At 41.5% G+C, this 12,094-nt stretch overlaps 2 protein-coding genes across 4 annotated transcripts in view; one reads left to right on the top strand and one right to left on the bottom strand.

Annotated features, from left to right (window-relative positions):
• Positions 1-234, bottom strand: part of UBE2K (ubiquitin conjugating enzyme E2 K) — a 37,996-nt gene extending 37,762 nt beyond the window's left edge. Inside the window, exon 1 of one of the 2 annotated variants that reach the window (XM_048072849.2) lies at positions 86-234. In XM_048072849.2, the coding sequence (XP_047928806.1) occupies positions 86-148 (63 nt within the window). In that variant the 5' untranslated portion in view covers positions 149-234. The remainder of the gene's footprint in view (positions 1-85) is intronic. The other variant, XM_048072850.2, reaches the window with a different exon arrangement.
• The window catches only part of SMIM14 (small integral membrane protein 14), a 53,127-nt gene continuing 41,170 nt past the window's right edge, over positions 138-12,094 (top strand). Inside the window, exons 1-4 of one of the 2 annotated variants that reach the window (XM_066995765.1) lie at positions 138-319; positions 823-904; positions 1,021-1,101; positions 3,420-3,802. In XM_066995765.1, the coding sequence (XP_066851866.1) occupies positions 138-319; positions 823-904; positions 1,021-1,101; positions 3,420-3,524 (450 nt within the window). In that variant the 3' untranslated portion in view covers positions 3,525-3,802. Of the gene's footprint in view, positions 320-822; positions 905-1,020; positions 1,102-3,419; positions 3,803-12,094 lie in introns of those variants that run through there. The other variant, XM_066995764.1, reaches the window with a different exon arrangement.

Below are 12,094 nucleotides of genomic sequence, written 5' to 3'. Positions count from 1 at the left end.
GCAGCCGGGGGAGGAGGAGGAGGGTGGCGGCGGCGGTCCGTAAGGGGGGGGGGGGGGGGGGGGGACAACGGGGAGAGGCTCTGACCTCCTCGCTCTTCAGCACCTCCTTGAACTCCCGCTTGATCCTCTGCACCGCGATGTTGGCCATCTCCGCAGCGGGCACCCCTCCACCGCCGCCACCGAGCCGGGCCCAGCGAGCTCCGCCGCCGCCGCCGCTCCCGCTGGATAACTCCCGGCCCCACCAAAATGGCGGCGGCGCCGAGCATGCGCGCTGCGGAGCCCGGCTCCGCCGCCGCCGCCGCTCAGGAGGGGCCGCCGGGTGAGCGGAGCCGAGCCCAGCCCGCACCGGGGGGCGTCGAGGCCCCGGCCGCCTCCCGGGGGGTTCCTCCGCCGAGCGGAGGCTGCTGTCGCTTCCCTCCCCGCAAGGCCTGAGGGTGCGCCCCGGGTAGGCGGCTGCCTGCCGCTCGCCCTGTCACGGAGCGGGCTGGGCAGCGAGGAGCCCGCCCGCCGCAGGCATCGGGGCCTCCCCGGCGGTGCGGGGAAGGGGGGCCCTGAGGCGAAAAGCAGCGGCCCCCGGGGGCACAAGGTGGCAGGGAGCGGCCTGAGGTGTCCCCGAGCAAACCCCTGGCTGCCAAGCCTCCTGGTCCAGTCCCCGAGCAAAACCCAGCAGAGAGGGCTCATCCCATGCCCTGAGAATCTGTTTGACCTGTCCATACAGCAGGTCCCATCTATTTTTTCCCCCAAATAAATAAATAAATATATAAAAATTGAAAAAAATTCTCGCTTGAAAAAGCCACAGTACCCATCGTCTCTCTCTCCCAGCCCAGCTCCTCGCCTTGGGTGCGCTGATGTCTCCTCACACAGCACACGGGGAACCCATGGGCCACAGCAGGCCCTGGAGCAGGTAACGGGGAGGCAGCACAAGTAACTCTTTTTATGGATTCTGCTACAAGATTTTAAAAGCAGATTAAAAGGTGAACATGTCGGTCCTGTCTAATGGACTGTTATATTTTATTGCAGAACCAAACGCTGCAAGCCACAGATGTTACTCTGTCTGGAAAACAGGAGCAGGATACCAGTAACCATCCCTGCCGGTCTAAGGTGCGCAAAATATGGTATGGTACCGAGCAGCGTAGATAGATTTTCAGAAGGGAACGTGAGATTGCATTTACAGCTTGTTTATTCAGGAGCTAGAGGCCTTTCAAGACACTGAGGTCTATAGAAAGATTCTGTAGTGCCTGCTCTTTCTATACAGTGCAGGACAATATACAGCATAGACATTTGTCTCAACAAAGTCCATTTCCATTCTCTTAGAACAGATTGTAGTGGCTTCCAATTGGGATTGTCTGCCTCTAGTCTGGCTGTCATCTTTAAGTGCTATCTGTTTATCTCCATCAGTATATGTAGCATTTTGACCATTACATACACATTAAAGAAAGTATGGGCTGAACAGATTAAAAAAAATAATCTGGCAGCTATAATACAGATGTATATTGTTATTTTTCTATGTGTATTTACTTTTCCCTAGTGATTTGACTGGAAAAAGCCCATTTTCCTGCTACAATGTCGTACCATGTGCATCTGTTCACCAAATTAGCTCTTCTTCAGATCAAAGCTTGTTTTTAACGCAATATACAATGCAGTCTCTCAGCTGAGGTTTTTCAGAATCTTTCTGAAAAGGACAATTTTGCAGTAGGCCTTATTTCTTTTTAATGACTTCCAGTGTGATCTTGGGCCTTCATCTTCAGAGTAATTTAGACATACAGGTCCTGATGATGTGCTTAAGTTCCTTTTGAGGAGGTAGGCCATGATTTCTCTGTGCCTTAGGTTCTCACCTGTAAGGTAAGGGTAATAAGCTACGCAGAGCTTTTGGATGAAAGTTTGGTTTATGGTGTGCTGAGCTCCTATGGACAAAAAATAAAAGGGCAGTACATAAAATCTGCAGGTTAAATGCCTCGTGTCTTTTCAGACAGCTCATAGTAGTAAAAAAGCTGAGCTTTTAATATTCAGATTTTGCTCAGAATGGAGTGGAAAACATGACCTGTATCAAGTGTCAGAATCCTTTGTGTTCCTATGAGTGTGTTTGTATGTTATAGGTAGTAGACATCCAGTAATGGCCACGGTAAAGGGCAGTGATTTTGCCTGGTTTGTATCTAGGTTCATTCCCATGTGCTCATTTGGATTACAAATGTCAGAGTCTGTTACTGCAAAAAGCAAATCAAATTAATATGAATTACCATATCTCTTTTCCTTACTATAACCCACTCCTTTACTTTGTCCTTAAATAGGCATTTTTTCTTATCTTGCAACTGTTTCATATTCACCATATACTTTTCCAGCTCCCCTTTTCAGTTGTCCTTTTTCTTTTAATTTTTTTTGGTAAAAAATAGAGAATATAAAAGGCTTTTTTTTTTTTTTTTTTTTTTTTAGGGGTGGTGGTGGTGTAGAAAGGAGTAGTGGCAAGGTCTCCCAGCATTAAAATATTGCATAAAATCAATACTCTGTAGTCAGCATACTGGGGTTATTGTCATATACCCCCTTTAGGTATGAATGTAGAATACCATAGAATACTATATTCTATGTAGAATACTGCAGTTTACTAATTTGCAGAAGAGTCTACAGGGTTTTAGGCCACAACAGGACTGTAGACTAGAAGTCTTCAAACAGTATTTTTTATTTGTTTTTTTAAATGCTTGGAAAGAAAACAATGCTTAGAAAAAATGAGAGCATACTCAGCTTCTTTGCATAATTTCAGTGACTTCCATGTCTGACTTCATTATACATTTTATAGTATGTCGACAATACAAATCTACGTGTATCCTCTGAAATAAGTTCTCATTAGTCTTTTACCCTTAGAAAAACCCACATACAAAAGACTGCAGTCCTTTGAACATAGCTCACTTTTTGCAATGTGAAATTTTGTAGTATATCTCAGTTCAGAAGATTGTTCTTTCATTAATCCCATCGTCAATTTAGCCTTATAGCAAACAGTTCTTTCAATAGCAGCTTTCACAAACTAGCTGCAGTGGTCTATACTTTTGCCTGTGGTCTTGGTCATAAATAATAAGACTGGGAGGTACGGTTCTGAGTATCCACGCGTTTAGTGTGTTCGGCATATTGCTTTGAAATAGTTCTGGAAGTAGGGGGAAATATGGTGCATTAAATGAAGTTGTAACTATACAATATTATTGCGGGAGGAAAGTTTATAGGATCAGTGCCTATAAACTGAGGTCAGCGATTTAAGACATCAGCCCAGTCTCAGCAGGAAAAGGCTGCTGTTGCCAATGCTGGGATAACCAAACGTGCTAAACAATATATCATTTCCCACTTAACATGGGAGATGTTATCCATCCCACAACCTATATGCCAGAAACAGTTCCCCACGTTTTCATGGAAAAGTGGCTCTTTCTCACGCACAGATTGTGTGGGCATGCTGGACTTGCTGCAAATACAGAACAACCAGCATGTGCATGGCTCATCTGTCTGAGACTATGGATTCCCCTCAACCCCAGCATACTGCCTGAGGACTCCAAGATGCTTATGTCAGCACTGGGTGATTAAATTGCTTCTCTTCAAGTTACAGTTCTTGGTGATCTCTTTCTCATTTCCATATTTTGCATATTTTATTCAGTTCATGTCAGTAGTATGTTTTTCTGTTAGAATTACTCAAGAGAATTTGGAATTATTGTGGTTGTTCCCCGTGATAAGAAGAAGAAAATACAATTTCTGAATCTGTAACTTTTCAGCATGCAACATATTTTTACTTCTCTTGCTCTTTTCCGTCTTGCATAACAAGACTTCAGTCCTTGCACCCCCATCTTGGCCTCTTTAGTTTAGAAAAATCAGAAATGTCAAGTTTGGTCTTCTCTCATTGTTGCTGGAGGATTTCTTACCAGAGGAGAGAGCTGTCTCAAGAGATTTGTGTGGTGATTTCAAACACTTTAGGAAGAGGGACTGAAATTGTAACATATTTTGTATTCTTACTTCACTGTAACATATTTTGTATTCTTATTTCACTTATCTTCAAGAGGCATCTATGAAAGGATTAACCTTACAGGTTGTGTTAGTATTAGATGGTATTCACTTTGCATTTAAATGCTCATAAGCTCATTTATAATATGCTTTATTAAGAAATCAGCAACAAATTGAAGCACGGAATATTGATAAAAATAAGCCAGTTTAAAATTTAGCTCTTGTTTTACACCAAATTTACACCCACAAATTTACACTCTCGGTTATTCCAGCTTGCATAGAGGTCTGCATGCCAGAAGCCGTTTTATTTACCTGCATGGCATCTTGCTCATTACAGAGACTATGAAAACAGATTTATCCCGCGCATTTATTGTCTGTCACGTTGTGTTCCTGTTGTGGCAGCGTCCGGGTGACTCAGCTCATTCCGAAGATGAGCTTTATCATAAAAATAACCAACTGGTTGTGCGAGTTGACCGAGTTCTTCAGTCGTCATCTCAACTTTCCTGTTCCTCCTATCCGTGTCCACGTCCGGTTTTGTGGCCAGGTGTAACAGTGCCCTCTCCTGGGTGGAACTGGGCGGATTTTCTTGCTCGCCTGAGACAGATCCCGCTGTTGGGGAGCTCTTTGCCTTGCAGAGAGCTCATGGCACTGCTGCTGTATAAAAATGGTCGTCTAATCTTTCCTGTAAAGGTGTTCTGGAAGGACTTGGAGGAGTTCTGCAGTCGGGAATGCCTGAAACGGTAGGACAGAAATTGGTGTTCCCAGTGGAGAGATGCTGCATTCAGTCACGATTCGCTCTCTCTAAAGTTGTGGTTTTCATGTCATTAGCAGCTTGAATATATCTTCTTAAAATCCAGTAAGTGCGCTAGCTAAAGATCAGATTTATCTGAAGTCACTTGGTTTGAAAACATATGATGCCATTTGCCTGACTTAGTGGAGTTAGATTCAGAAATTAATACAGCTATTGATTTTACATCAATCTATGGCTAAACAACACTTAGCAAAATTTCCATGAAATGATGCCTGCCCAGAACGTTTTGGTAGTTTAATAGTAATACCCAGTTTTTCTTCACTTGTTAAGGGTTTTCATTAGAAATTGATGTTATGCCCTGGACTTTTCATTAATTTGGTGGCAAAGCAATATCTTCCAAATTAATATTTTATCTGAACCTGATATTTTTGGTAGGAAAACTGAGATACAAACAGCCCCCTTTTAAGTCTGTCAGCATTTTTATTTTTTTTTTAAACTTACGCTTTGTGGAGGAGTGATTTTCAACTGGTAATATATACACCTTGGGTCCCAGAAGCTGTTTCTTGTGGGTTCATGAAAGGCAAAAAAAAAAAAAAAAAAAAAGCAAACAAACAAAAAAACCAAACAAAACAACCAACCAACCAAAAAAAAAGTAAAAAAAAAAACAGGTTTGGCTATGACAGACTTCTTGTAATTCTGTGGGAGGACCCAGTTTTCTTAATGTTCTTGATGAGTGGACATCTGCCTTGAAAAATTTGGCCTCAGAAGACTGACAAATCTATCAGAGGGAACTAAAAGCATTTCTTATAAGGAAAAAATTGTGAAGCTGTATTCTTTTCTTCCTATTACAAAAAATAAGCTAGCAATCCTTTTGAGGATCCTTTCAAAATGAAAGCAAGTTGGGAGTACAAAAATAGATTTCACAACCTATTATTATTAGTTTTATGAGTATCAGAGTTATAAGGGAAGAGAGGATTTGGCAAATAATATAAATGATATAGTTACCACACTGCTTTGCTGGTATATTTTTTTCCACTTAGAAACATTTTCTACTCTGACTGAAGTATTTGTACTAGTTTAAGCATTTTGCATTACCATCTAATAATGTAATAACTTACAGTACATTATCAAATCTGTGTAACTTTATTTAATAGAATATGGCAGTCTTCTTTTCATAGATAGATACAAAAGGGACTGAAGAGCTGCCTTAAAAGGGCAGCTGGACAGCTTTTCCTGGACAACTGGACATCATCTTCTCCTCTGTCCTTAGTATTTCTGACTGAATAACAATCCCTGCTATTTTAATGACCATAGGGACTCAAATCGGATTGAGACTGATGCACAGAAAACCTCAATTTCATAAATGTCATCAGGGCTGAAGCATATACAACCTTGAAGCTAGAAGCTTAAATTTGTTGTTCAGCGCAGTAGTAGCAAGATAAGTAGCTAAATGCAGTGAGAAAGTGAGAGAGAAGATTAAAATGGCACTGATATTGTGGAGTGATTGCTTGGGGGTGGAGTTAGGGTATCTCATTAGGACAAATTAATTTAGAGTTAGAACTGGAGCAGCATTTATTGTGAAGCATTAATTGAATGAATATGGGAATCCAGAATAAATAAAAAATAAAAACGCTTTCTGTTAGAGTGAAAGTGAATGCAGTAACAGCCTAATTGCACAGCACTGGTAGTAGACTATGGTCATTAACTGCCAAAATATTTTCATGTTCCTGAAAGTGTAGAAAAGCTATCTGCTGGAAAGGTTTTTGTGCTCAAATTGCTCCAACTGACCACGTGTAGATCAGATTGGGGTCCACAGGGTGCTTCCGACTGGCTTCCTCCCTTTTCTTTTGAGGAGACAGGCAACACTTACTCGGGTATTTTATGTTAGAAACTGTTCTGCTACATCACCACTGTGTCTGCTTGGGAGAATGGGATGTGACTGGACACCTCTTGCTCTTCACAAAAATCTATGTGATCTGAGACACAGAGCCATCAATGCAGGCAATAAGGGATGTGCAAATAGGGATCAAGCTCCTGCAGGCAATAGCTACACATTACACCTGGTCCCTACTCCAAAAAGCTTTCCAGTTATAAGAGATTATAGATTAACGACGTATGAACAACCACAGTATGTGAAACATATATGCAATAAAATAAGAAATCTTCTAGAGGAAGTGAGAACCACAGAGAAGATATTTTCCAGAGCATTTTGCATCATCAGTTGTTATGAATCCTTTCAATCTGTTTTGTAGCGCACAAGATTTCTTAGGCATCCTGAAAAGAGGAAAATATCATTCCTTTTAATAAAAAAGAAATCTAGAGCTCTTGTATTCAGCTGTTATTGCTTGATCTAGCAATTTTGGGATTCTGAGGCTTTTTGAAGATTCTAACTAGAATTTGAACGTATTTCTAATGAGAGCCATCTTGCTAAACTACAGTATGATCTGTCATGATGGTCACCAAATCCACAACTGATGGAAGTCTTTTGGAACTGTCTAGAATAAAAATTTACAAGCTAGTGAAGTTTGTCAGAGATCATCCCAAAAGAGCTCATCCATGACAGATGGGTAATTTATCATGTTGTATTGCTGTTGATACCATCCTAAAGTATCTGCTAGAACAATTTTGTATTAGGAAAAGAAACTTTTCTATTGATCTCACTACAGTAGAATACTAATTTAGCTAAATCATTAAGTCTAAATCACTACTCACTGTTTAGACCACAGTCATGAGAAAAGTTAATTGAACGGCATTTGTAGTCATATAAACCAGTAACTACCAATTCAAGAATACAAATTAAGACAAACTGATTTTGTTGTTTTCCTAATCTAATTGTCTCCAGTCTGGCTACGGGGCTAGCAAGGAAATGGGATCTGGCAAGTTATTAGAGGAAGAAATGGAGGATAAAGTCAGGTTAAACAAACAAGATTCAAATGGTGTATGGTTAGTGTATCAGCTCATGTGCAATGTCCCTGAACAGAGCAGAAGCAGGCAATTTTTCTGGTCTTTGGATCTCTGTCAGGTACATAATGTTTCACAGGACAGCATCGAGAAGATCCCTGCTGCTCTGTGTGCCTTTGTTTTCAGCAGTAGTGCTTGCCTTTGTTTCTGGAAGATCCAGTTTGGGTATGAGGAGCTTGTCTTGTGCATTTTCTCAAATGAGGGGTAGCAATTATAGCAGTTTCAGTGAGGTGTAACCCATCTCATAAAATTCCATTACAGCTTTCCCATCTTCCTGACAGAGTGCAAAAAGATTGCATGGTAAATTGGAAATTGGCACCTTTTAAAAGGCAGTATTCTAGACTGTATTTTTCTTTCCCCAATTAGAGGTTAGTCATGCTGGGAGAAATTCAGTCATGCTGGATGATTGTCTTTCAGGATTTTGCAGCTCCCAGCTCCTAGTCCTAAGAATGTTGTGGTTGGTGTTACGCCGTTGGTCCCTTCCCTAATCATACAGCAGGCATAAAACGTGTGAACCCCAAATAGTCTGTGTATGCACTGTCTTCCTGCACAGCTATTTCTGGGTGTCTTGGTATCCCTGTATTTTTGTGTCATCCATCTTAAAGAATTTTATTCCCACTGAAATTATGGTGGAAGTGCTCTCATGAGATCATCTAGTTCAACTCCCTTGCTGAAGCAGGACCAGCTAGAGCACGTTGCCCAGGAACACGTTTGGTTGGATTTTGAATATCTCTAAGGACAGAGATGCCATAACCTTTCCAGGCAACCTGTTGTAATGTTCAACCAGAATCAGAGTAAAGCAGTGTTTTCTTACGTTCAGCTGGAATTTCATGCGTTTCAGTTTGTGCCCGTTGCTCTTGCCCTGACACTGTGTGCTGCTAAGAGTCTAGCTCCCTCAGTTGTTTCTGGCACCAGCTTCAAATCCTTTTCATCTTTTTTTCAGTAATTACCTCCAGTTTTAGAGGCAACATCTGTGTCCAATTTAGACCTCAGTAGCTTAACACAAAGGTAACCACGAGAACCCATTTCAACATTGGAAATGTAAATTCACGCTGTTAACATTGAAATGTTTTCCCTTAATTTATGCAACATTTTTGCAAAATTTGCTAAGTGTGAAGTATGAGCTGAATACTACAGATTTTTTTTTTGTTCCTGACCCGATAGCGTTATCAATTCTGTAAATTCTAATTATCTTTTATATGCTAAACCACTTTTAGGGTTTACAGCTCCTGTTCAATAGGTTTGACATAACTTACTGCAGCAAACATCCAGCTGTGCCATAACCACGTCCTCAAAGAGCAAAAGTGCACCAGCTAAAACCATCGCATTAAGTTCACACAGATCTTGGCAAGCTGAGAAAGGAGTTATTCCTCGTTTTTGTCAATACTCACCTACTAAGATCCAAGATGAAAAGCGTGGTTGAATGTGCTGTAGAAACCAAAGTATCACTTACCACGATAATAGATCGGGTTCTCTTCCAACAATTTGATTTATTCCTTCTGGAGTCCATACAGAGGTGCAGCCATCTCTGTGTGACAAAATACTGACAGGCAGAGTTATGCCTTTTGATACACTTCCTCAGTGATGTATGAAATGTCGTCCCTCTTTGTTCTTGGGAGATAATACCTTTTTTAATGGATGGTTACTCTTAAATTTCAATTGTATACTGAGTGCTTATTACCAATTGCAAAACTACACATATCCATTTCAGATCAGAATAATTCCCAAATCCTGACCAGAAAGGTTTGACTCCTTGCTGCTTCTTAGTCAGATGTAGTCAAGTGTTCCAAAAAATCCTTTGGGGCCCTGTTTTCCTTTCCTTTTCTCACGTTTTCTTCTGCACTAACATTCATCAAAAACCTACTGGGTTGCGTTTTGTGCCTGTGGCTCATCTATCGGATACGGCTTCTTCTATTAGACGTTCACCTGGAAAATGAGCAGGGATTCATTTTTATTTCAAGTCTGTAAGAACTGTAACAGTTGAGGGCTCTGACTCATATTCAGAGGCAGATTCAGACAGAATGGCGAAATGGCTCTGAACATAGAGAGAGAGTGACATGATATGTGTTTTTCCCGAGTGGCAGCAGTTTTCAGACAAATATAGCGACGTTAGCTGCTGGTAAGTTTATGGCTGCAGATAATTTATGGCTGTGAACTACAGTGGCTCAAGAAGCAGTTCACACTGCTTCTCATCTTTTCTTTGCAAGAAAGCTACCACGACTGTGCAGTTGCTATTATGGTTTCTGCCCCAGAGGAAAAACAATTTGTTAAGGTTATGCTAGTGTTGGTTCACTTAGACCGCATTTTTAGAGGGGATTTCCCAAAGTATTTGCAAAATATGTTCCTGACACTGATTGCATAATTATCAATCACAATGAAATTCAGTGGACCTTTGTCTCATTAACTTGCATTGTTAGTGAGTACTGTTCTTATTTTCCAGATCCAAGTTTCAGCCTAGTTCAGATGAGTGTTGTCATTAACAATTCAGTGGATCAGATCCTAATCTTTCGTTCTTAAATATTTTTTTGCCAGCCTGATCTTGTAACTAACCTTCTAGTTAACTGTAAAATAATCCTTGTCTCCTCAGTCTCAGAGTTCCTTCCTCCATTTCCTGGCTTGGAAAACGTCACTGGCCAGCTGTAATCTGGCAGCATTATAGCAGTCCTTTGTGATCGTTTCCCCTGATTGATGGCTGACATCTCAAAGTCTGTGTTGGTGTGTTGATGCTTCTAGAGCACAAAAGCCCTCCATACAAAAGCCCTCCTCTGAAAGCTTCAGTGGGGTTTCTTCCTTCCACCCAGCCATATTTTCTTCTGTGAGTCTTGACAGCTTAGGTTTATGGTCGGATGTTCATTAAGCTTGTATCTGTACATTGAGAAAATCCAGCAGTATAAATTTGTTTCAGTTGGGATTACATGACTAAATTTCAGTTACATTAACCTAAGCACACAATACGGTCTTTGTGCCAGCTAATTCGCAGTCTTGCTGCCTGGTATCCCGGGGTGCTTTGCAATTCTCCAGTGCTTTGTGCGATGCCATCCCAGCTGAATTCTAGGAATGTCTGTGAGCAACTTTTCTAAGGACTTGGATTCTTTTTCCAAAATTAGATGCCTCCTTCTAATTGAAAGTGTTGCTAAAAAGACATGTCACTGCCAAAAGGCAACTCATACCTTGCTACTACTGCAAGGGTACGTTATAGTCTTTTTTTCTTCCACTTCTTGGATGCCGTTTTCAGACCATGCTTCAGACATCTTCCAAGTGGCTTTTCAGTATCAAAATTTGCAGTACATTTTTTTTTTTCAGATTCCTTCTGGGAATAGCATTATCTAGTCATTATGGACTGCATACAGGGAAAGAGGGAGCAGACAGAAAAGGAGTTTCGTTAAGAGGACTTGCCCCATTTCTAGGTCAGATCATGCATGAATTGCAGCTGAAGAATTTCTGTTCCACAAAGTGTCTCGATGGGAGCGATACAATGCCTAGTGGCACAAGTCAGGCAGCAAAGATGAGAAGGACATCAGCAGAAGGAGAACTTCAGAATGGCAAAAGTAATAAGGTTTTGGATATCTGTAGCAAGGTCATGCATTATTTGGCAGGTTAGCTCACCAGCATGACTCCTGCTTTTCCATTGCCTGTTAGGGTAAAAAAGTTGAAAGCTAGCACCAGGAGTTGGAATGTGACATCTGCCTGCTGCTTTACAGAGTGCCCAATCCACACGACTTTCATGTGACAGTTGTAGAGAATGTCACAGTAAGTTTTGCTCAGCTCCCACCCTCCTCTGTTGTACAGGGTTATGGGTGGAAGGAACATTACCATCTTCTGCCCTTCAAGCAGAGTTTTCATATTCTAGCTTGGCAGTGGGCAGTACAATCCTTTCTAGTGTGCCAAAATCAATGGATTTACTATTCTGTCCTTGTTGCTAGCTGATCTTGCATGCATCTCATGCCTTTGTTCGTAAAGTCATTACCAGTAGCCCAAGTCATCACTGTTTTCATCCTAGTTTGCCTGCCAGAAGGGAGAATTCATGGAGTGAGTCTGAACACAGCCTCCATATCAGGATCTCGTTTTATTGCTGTGTCGTGCACTAAATTTGTGAGTGTAAGGGGAGCAGATGGCTGAAGCTTGGGAGTGGGAAGCTGAGATAGAATCAGTGCCTGCTATGGCTTGTTCATTTGCCCGTGGGAACCAGGAGGGCCAAATTCTGAGGGATGCTCTGGCAGAGTGCTTTATGCAAAATACCTAGCTGCTTTCTGCCTATATATGTACTTGCTGATTTGAAAGCAATAAGCTGAAGTTTTCCTTGCTCCTGCCCTCTACTATCTGTAGCTCCTATCGCCTGTCCCTCTCCCCTGGCAGTTCATATTCTGAAGTTTCTTTCCACAAGGATCACTCTTTCAACAATCCATGCTT

The sequence above is a fragment of the Anser cygnoides genome, chromosome 4 (genome assembly GCF_040182565.1).
Source record: "Anser cygnoides isolate HZ-2024a breed goose chromosome 4, Taihu_goose_T2T_genome, whole genome shotgun sequence".
Classification (NCBI taxonomy): Eukaryota; Metazoa; Chordata; class Aves; order Anseriformes; family Anatidae; genus Anser; species Anser cygnoides.
The sequence above is the reverse complement of the archived record's forward strand: the minus strand, read 5'-3'. Positions and strand labels throughout refer to the sequence as shown.